Here is a 9,178-nt window from a genome sequence, read left to right on the forward strand (position 1 = left end):
GAGACAAAAGACAGATGGACAAAGATCAACGTGTACCAGAATGATGGGTAGAGAAGTGTATGGAGAAGGGAAGGAACTGCTCATGATCCAAAGCATACCACTTCATCTGTGAAGCATGGTGGAGGTAGTGTTATGGCGTGGGCATGTATGGCTGCCAATTGAACTGGTTCCCTTGTATTTATTGATGATGTGACTGCTGACAAAAATAGCAGGATGAATTCTGACGTTTTTAGGGCTATATTATCTGCTTAGATTCAGCCAAATGCTTCAAAACTCGCTCACAGTGCAGATGGACAATGACCCGAAGCGTACTGTGAAAGCAACCCAATACTTTGTTAAGGCAAAGAAGAGAATGTTCTGCAATGGCCAAGTCAATCACCTGACCTGAATCCAATTGAGCATGCATTTCACTTGCTGAAGGCAAAACTGAAGGCAAAACGCCCAAAGAACAAGCAGGAACTGAAGACAGCTGCAGTAAAGGCCTGGCAGAGCATCACCAGGGAAGAAACCCAGCATCTGGTGATGACTATGGGTTCCAGACTTCAGGCAATCATTGACTGCAAAGGATTTGCAACCAAGTAATAAAACTCCCAATTTAATTTATGATTGTTAGTTTGTCCAATTACTTTTGAGCCCCTAAAATTAGAGGGCTATGGAATTCCTACACGGTTCATACAATAATTTTGACAAAAACCCTTAAATTAAAGATGAAAGTCTAAACTTAAAGCACATCTTGATACTTATGAACCTGAAGGTCTAAGTAAGACAATGCCAGGTGATTCTTACACAAGATAAGAAGAAGCAATGCTTTAACAGCCAAACGTGAGTACATTTGACAAATCCTGATGAAATGTGAAGGGAGAAGGTAATAATGCAGTGGAGTCCAGATGAGAAGTTACTCAAGGCAGTCGGCTTCATCAGAGTTGTCTACATAATTTTACGTTCCCATGCCAGTCCTGTGGGACGCATCGGCCAGTCCCATACCGGAACTGCCCCGTCTCAGAACCTTCATACAGGAAACATTACTCCTACTAAAGTTCTCTTCATTCCATATTTTGGACCAAACTTTTTTGTTATACCTTCAGTCCCCAGGTGCATAATTCTCCATTCTCTTAATCAGTTGATCATGATCATGTGTAGTTTTTAATTAGGTCAGAAATGTGAAATAATTTTCCGCTCTTATTTTCCCTCTCTACTATTTCCTATGAATAATTGGAACTCTTTGCGTCTCTTATCAAAACATCTAAACAGTGTTAAGTGTGTTTGGGAATGTCTCTTATTGATGAAGCATGCTGGTAACAGCATTGAGATGGCCTGGAGATGAGCGTGCCAGCCATCCTCCAGACAGTTATACAACTCTCAGCACACTCATCCCAAGCCTCCTTTTGATGTTCTCACTGAGTGGCATCTGAGGAGATAAGGTACCACCACTCTACCTTCCCTGACGTTTTCCAGGAGATATCGACTGAGGCAGCATAGTTCAGTGGCAGAGCGTTCTGTCAGACCCATCTGAATTGGAATGTGCAATTCTGATTGTTTCTCTCTGACATGATTTAAGGCACATGCTGTTCCTTGTCAGAAATGTAATTGGAATAAATAGTGGTACCAGGTGGTACCGCAACCCTTAAACCCAAATTATTTGCTGAGGGAGATGCAAGGTGGTGGTTGGTGGTGTATGTCTGTGGTTGGTGGTCTACAGTGTCTTTTCGACTACCTTTAAACACACTCCCTGGTTGGTCAAATATGTGCTGAAGAGAAAGGTTTTACTCCTCAGTTGCAAAACAAACTGAAGACATGGAAAGAGAAACAAACAACACTGTGAGAAATAAAATCAATAATACAAATGGAATGACATTGATTTCTAATCTTTGAATCTAACACTGCCATCTCACCAATCAAATGACACACAAAATACTTCATTTAAAAAAACATTACATTTCCAAATTTGGACAATAAGATTTTTTGAAAATGATTCATGAACAATTTTCACATAATATAAATGTGTCAATGGGGATATCCATTGATCATTATGTTATACATAATGTATTAATACATGCATTATGACTTCTACAGCATAGGTGAAATTGCCACAGGGGATGGGGGGATATATCCCCCCAATATACAGAACAGGTCGATTCGTCCCCCACAATAATTGATTTAAAATCATACAAAAAACGTAAATATGTTTTGGTTGGGGGCCCCCAGGAGGTCGGGGGGGCCCCCATATAGTATATGAACACGTCATAAGTTACGGCAAAATGTGTGGAATTGCATTAGATTTGCTTTAAACTGCGAAATGATCTCTCAGCCTCACGTCAAAATGTGTAGAATAGCAGGACATTAGCTTCAAAATGACAAAATGTTCTCTCATCCTCATGACAAAATTTTAAGAATAGGATGAGATGAGCTATAAAACAGTACATTTGTATTTCTGTCCCATGGCAAAATGTCTAGAATTGTAGGTAGGAAATTAGATTTAAAATGTTTCTTTCAGCCTCTTGACAAAATGTTTAGAATATCATTATAAAACTGCTAATTTTTCTATCTGCCCCATGGGAAAAAAGTCCCCTGGAAGTAGGTGCCACGGTGCCCCAAATGCGTTAGTCCGGCCCTTTTGGGACGCAATGCGTCACCTCCGCTCAGCCGCACTGTCTATTAGCGCCCTTCCCCCACTCATTTCAGTCAGTGTCCCCCCCATTCTCATTGGGTCATAGTGCTGTCAGTTTGGCTCAGATTTAAGAGGAAGTGCGTGAAGTGTGTGAAGTACATTCGTTCTGGTTTCCCCATTGGCTGGAATATTTTGGGGGGCTGCTTCATCGAGTTCAACGAGATTAAAACGTTGCTTGCGCTGACCCGGCACCCCTGGCAGGCTAAAATGAATGCACCAAAACAGTACCACAGTACCACGTTGTCATCTGCATTTCTGGCATTAAAAGAAAACTTTTAGAATGACGAGTGGATGCTGACAGAACACGGTCGGGAGACTCGGGAGTCACGATCAACATTCAACACCACAAGTGTCAGGCTTTGTCCATGGTATGTTCACACTCTTATTATATCTACATCATAATAATGCAACTCAGTCTTCATATTTTGTGTCTTCTTAATATTTGCCTATTTGATGACTTATCTTTCCACTTATCCTTCCACCTTTACTGTGCTTTCAAAATACCCCTCAACATACCCCTCAAGAGAGGCATAATAAGTCATGTCAAACTGTGTAGAAACTGTGTAGATTGGAGGAAATGCTAAATAAAATGCTAAATAAAATGACGGGGGAGGACCCCCGGACCCCCCGTCTACTGTTTGTCCCCCCCCCCCCCCAATATCTACACCACAATTTCGTCCTTGTCCTAGAAGCAAATATGCCTGTAATCAGGTATTTTCATTGCACCAACTAGTTGTACCATCACCAATCAGCATGTGCACTGGATTTCTATTACCGCAACCTTTCATGTAGTGCTTCTCTCCCACCACAGCTATCAGCCAATTACTTCAAATTCCAAAGGCATATGAGCACGTTACATGATAAGGACTTGCAAAAGAAGAAGACACTGGTCAATTGCAGAGAAAAATAAACCAACATGTTTAATATACCTACCTTGACAATTTTGTAACGGAATAAGAATGTTCAATCCCACCACACCATCATGCTAAACATAAGGCACTCCCTCTACTGAGCATTAGTATGATGTCGTCTTTTGATCTTGTGCTGATAAGTTGAAATCTTTCAGGAAACTCCTGCCAACGTATCCTCTGCCTTTTTCTTCTTCTCATTTAAAATAAAGATAAACTGGCAAAGCATCGGTTGCACAGGTTCTGATGATATGAATCCTTTGGTAGGACATTGACACCAGGAGCTATTCAAGGTCAAAGTGGTATCGTTGGACACTGACATTATGATTCTGCCTACTTATTATAGAACAAGTCTGGCAAAGCATTAACCTCTGACAGGTGAAAAAAGAACACTTACAATACGACCACTACTGAACCAAATGCCAAAAGCCAAAGGAAATGCTCCTTCCTTTTCAAACAGTCATAATGAATTGTAATGAATTGACTTGAAAAATCTCAGCCCATTCAGTTGGCACATTTTGTGTAAGCAGACAGTTTATTTTAGGCGAGTCAGTAGTTAATCATCTCTTTTATGTAATGGGCACTTCAAAGATGGATCACTTCCACTTGAGTTGTGGGGTCATGGCTGTGCTACTGCACTAAAAGCCTTGTGAGGGGCTTCTCATATCATGAGGTCTTGTCTCAGAATAATTAGCCGACACCACCAAAACGTCTTTTAAACTACGCCAGCCAAATGGGCTTCATATTTAACTCCTTCAGCAGCCAATTGGGAAGCAAACCTTTTTCCTGCTCAGTTTACTAATGATAAAATTGCTCCCCCATTAGCTCAAAGGGTGCCTTTGTTACGAGGCAATGATCCCGAAGGTTTCAGCATCATCTGTAACATGGTAGGTAAGACAAACGGTGCATACAGTATCGGAGCACCACAGTGACACCACTGAAAGACATTTGGGTTTATCTCTGTACCCCTGAACAGACAGTTAGTAGTCTCATGCACCATGCCATTACGATCATTATACTCCGAATATGTAACATTTTTCAATATACGGTAGATATCAGAAGAAAACCATGGGTGTATTGACAACTCCAAGGATAATACTGAAAATAGTGATTAATTTTGTCTAAAATTTCATAAAACCATGATCCCTCGTTGCTTGACCCAGAAGTAGGATTGCATGTGTCTATGTCCACCAGCTAATCAACAAAACAACTTCTTTTTTTTAAAGAGCGAAAATATAATAAATAATAGGCATCACTGGACTTCAAGTTCAGAGAAAGGACACTCCTAAGAGAGGAAGGACACTCCTAAGACTTCCGAGCAACAATGGGGATGATCATAATCCCTGTATGCTATACATTAGGTTAACAGCTTTCAACAACCTTCGCCAAAAGGAAACCAATCTTCTGAGTCCTTCAAATGAAGCCAGTGTTTCCTGACAGTATCAGTTCTGGGAAAGGTGACTGGCAGACTAAAGTGGACTTTTAAATGAATGTGAGCTGCTCTTACATTCAACCATAGTCTTTTTTTAAAGTCATCGGAGTAACTAGTTTTCCTTCAGGAATAAATTGATAAATTGATTTTTAAAAGCCTAAATGCAATAACAATGGTCAAAATAGAGGCTATTAAGAGAAAGTGAAGAGAAAAGTGGCCAATATGATGCAAATATGCTATTAGGAATCTGTTGTCTAAGGATTGGTACTTTTTTGTTAGTGTCTTTGTTTTGACTGTTTTGTTTAGTTTGGTGTTTTCTTTTTGTTACTCTCTCTGACCATGTCTTTTCTAATTAGCCATCTTAAACCCACAGCAGGCGAGAACCCCACACTATCCACAGTGAAAAATAGCCCTACTACTGCCAAACAAAGAGGAGCAGCAGAGGAATTTTCATTAGAACGATGCCTTCCAATGCCTCAGACCCCACTGTGAAATCACAATGGAACAATGGAAGAGCCAGCAGGGCTGAAACCTCATAACTGGAAATGTCAACACGCCAAAGGGACTATGGAGATGGATAGCAGAATGCAGAATACAGTATAGCTTCCTACAAAAAAACTAAACCCCCCCCCCCCCCCCCCAACAAAATATTTTGTCCCTTCTCCAAAACATCTCTTTCCAATCATGTCGGGCCCCTGAAAGAGGTGTAGCCTCTTTTATCACTACCGCCTTGTTTTGGTACGTCCCCTCGCACTTTCTGAATGTGTGTCCAGAAAACGGCTGGCAGCGTGGAGCGCTGGATCCGTCCATCCTGTCAGAGCGAAGTGCTGCTGCTCCATTTCATATGGAAATCAATGCAATAGAATGCAGTCAACTGCTGAACAACTGACTTTGGCTCTTACTGCCTCATACAAAACAGAGAAAAGCCCAAGGGAGTTTGGCAGTGGCATAGGTCCAAAAGGAGGCGAGAAATAGTGTGTGAGGAATGAAGCTGTACTTCGTCGATTTTTTTTTTTATGTGTAAAGCTTACATTTGACTAGAAATATATAGGAAGCAGCAGAAATTGAGACGTTACACTGCATTACTGCGGGAGGTCAAATGTTTGGGTTCACTGCCTCTGACAGACTGTCACTCAACACAACATGAGCAATGAGTTAGCCTAAACATTGCACCCTATGCATCACATAATAGTCTGGGACCTGGGTTGAGAGCGCTGTATAATGAGAAAGGATTAGTCTTTCATTTAAGCCAACTGTGCTAACTTCTGTTCCCAACTTCTGTTCCCTAATAGAGCGTTACCGTTGTCCAAGGATTTAGGCCTAAACCGGAAAAGGGCACAGCATGTGTGAGGTTTAGTATGCACATGCTGGCCAGGTTTTTTTTTGCGCCATGTGAAATTTCAACATCAACCCACAAGTGTTTTTTGTGGTGACATGCTGTAACACAAATAAACTAAAAATAGGTTCAACTCAATTATTGAGAGAAACAAACTGAAAACACCTATTTGAGATAGTAGAAAATGTTAATAAGACAAGCCCAACTCCCATTGTACTATACAACGTGTGTACCAATAATTAGAAAAATCTTAAAAACCATGCATATGCAACAAATTATATACACTGTGCTGCAGAAGTATTGGGACAGCGACACATTTTTGTTGTAACACTGACACAGAACATCTTGTTGATCCTGGTTTACTTTGTATTCATTTTTTTCTAAATCTATCACGCATGTTTCTCATAAGACCCTGAATGACCAAGGCTGTTTGTGGCAAATGATTGAGGTTTGAAAGACACTGAAAGACACCCAATATTCATACAATTAACCAGCAAAAACATGTTTTCAACAGCCACAATCTGCATGCTAGCAAAAGATGGTCAACTAGCCATGACGGAGATTATTCAACCACCAAGTCCAGTTCCTTTGTTACCCATTACTGTAACATTAAATCACCCTACAAGTGTGTCACATTATCCATTATGCCGACACACACATTTTACAACACTTTCAAAGCCTCTTGATAATGAGCAACAAAAGATTGTCTGTCACACATTAAAAGATCATCAAGCTGACCCAACAGAAATTAGGCTCAATGGATTAGAGAAAGTAACCTGTCCTCCTGCACCAAAGCCCTTTTAGTGATTTCCTCTCAAACATGCTGAATGAATCTGGAATAAATCAACCATTCCTGCCTCACATTTCTAAGGAGCTCAACAGGTGCCAAACTGCAAAAGATGCAGGAAGTGCATGATGCTCTGTTGCTAGTCATGGAAATGCACTATTGAAATAGATGACTTTGATTACCTCTTGACTTGAATGCTTTTTTAAACCTATGAGGACACAAATCGTTGGTACATCATTGTTCATTTGTAAGGGACAAACCTGCTAATTGTTAACTTGACAATGCTGACAAAGCCCTGATTTGATTCAATATTATAATTAATTCAGACCAAGACAGCTCAGATCCTCAGCTTGCACATATTGTGTATTACAAAATGCCACTGGATCATTTAAATTGCTACTTTTGATTAAAATATTTGTGGCTTTTTTCATGTATTTTGTGTTACTTTCTTATTTTGTATTGTTTTGGAATGTAGACTATATAGGCCTAACTCAACACAGCTGGTAAAAATGAAGAATCTATTTAGCCTGGGATGTCTACATGTGAGGTTGCAAGGACATTCCCCTTGTTGTTTACATGCCCTCTTTTGCCCGTTGTTTGTTAGGTAGAAATGGTCGCTTTCATGCAGCAGCAGCTGCAGCGTAATTAGTTGCTTGATTCACACTAAGGAGCTTACATACTCAGGGTTGGGCAAAAAGAAAGCAGATTACAATTTCAGCAGTAGGCCTAGGGTATAACTAGGCCTACAAGAAAAACACAAGAGTATTTCAGATCTATCAAGCCGGGTATATGATTCGTTTTTACAAAATTTGAAAGAAAATGGGCTCTTAAATTACAGCTATCTCATTAGTTATAATTTTTATGGGTTGCGCACTAGGCAAGCTGTTGAGTTCCTCTTAGTATTTGTACCAGTAGCTATAGTCCACACAGATTGTCAGCAAATCACATGCCCGCGTCTGTTACCTAGCAACGGTAAAGCTCAGGCAAAAGTTATCCAAGAACTTCAAATCTGTCTGAGGGAGGCTTTTTGCGCAATACAGGCTTTAATAATGCTTTAGAGTAAAATAGTTTTGTTAAATAATTAAAATATTGTAAACTATATTAATAAATGATGTATTCATTGGTTTCCCCAAAAAATATTTGTAGGGCTGGGAAAATAACTGACCAAGGAGTTTATAGATTTGCCACAATCTGATTTTGTTTTAAAGAAATTGCACATCACTTTATTATAGGCCTACAAAGTGCCCAACAATTCCAATAGGCCACGCATTGCACACACATGGCTAACTTACATGGCTTGTTGTTCTGATAGATAGGCAAACAATCTAATATGGCAGGCAAACAATAATCTTGTTGACAATCAACATTTTAGTTGAATCATGTCCTCAAAAAACATTCCTCTTTAACTACAAATCAGCCACACTACCGCATAGATGTTATTGTCTAGGCAACAAGTGGCTGACATTTCCTTTTCGAAGGCAAATATACAGAAACATCTCATAGCAGGTTCACAATAAAGGCTGTGTTTAAATGAGTTTAGGAGACTCTTACCTTGTGAATGACACCGGAAAGTACACAAAATCAATATAATAAGAAGTTTTGAAAGCACTGCTCTCCACATTCTGATGCTGGGTCCCGGCTGTTCTGTCCAGCTCCTCATGAAGCCTGGCAGATGGAGGTGCTCTAGGGACTGGGATGCTGCTGCTTGCCTCTCTCTTTCTTGTCCCGCTAGTTGACAAAAAGGGGCGTGTACAAAGCCAGAAACCGTCACTCCCCCAACCCCTGCGCTCCAGATAAATCCCTTATTAAACCGCGCGCCCTGGAATCTGCATAATTTCTCTGACCGGACTGTCTCATCTGCGCGTGATTTCACATTGCGTTGTCCACCAGACAACTGATTGGTATTGTCAACGTTAGTAAAAGAGTAAAGCAGCATTGTGTTGTTTCGTTGTCTTACCAATTACTCTCGAAGTAAATCAAATTAACATAGATTAGCCTAAAAATAGCCTATTCACAAATAATTCCCAGCGGCAATCTTTTTTTTTTA

At 40.3% G+C, this 9,178-nt stretch overlaps 1 protein-coding gene across 1 annotated transcript in view; it reads right to left on the reverse strand.

Moving 5' to 3' along the window:
• Positions 1 to 1,098, reverse strand: part of LOC120057774 (low-density lipoprotein receptor-related protein 2-like) — a 51,057-nt gene extending 49,959 nt beyond the window's left edge. Inside the window, exon 1 of the mRNA XM_039006244.1 lies at positions 1,080 to 1,098. Within this exon, the coding sequence (XP_038862172.1) occupies positions 1,080 to 1,098 (19 nt within the window). The remainder of the gene's footprint in view (positions 1 to 1,079) is intronic.
• Between the last annotated feature and the right edge of the window lie 8,080 nt (positions 1,099 to 9,178).

Source organism: Salvelinus namaycush, chromosome 13, assembly GCF_016432855.1.
Source record: "Salvelinus namaycush isolate Seneca chromosome 13, SaNama_1.0, whole genome shotgun sequence".
NCBI lineage: Eukaryota > Metazoa > Chordata > Actinopteri > Salmoniformes > Salmonidae > Salvelinus > Salvelinus namaycush.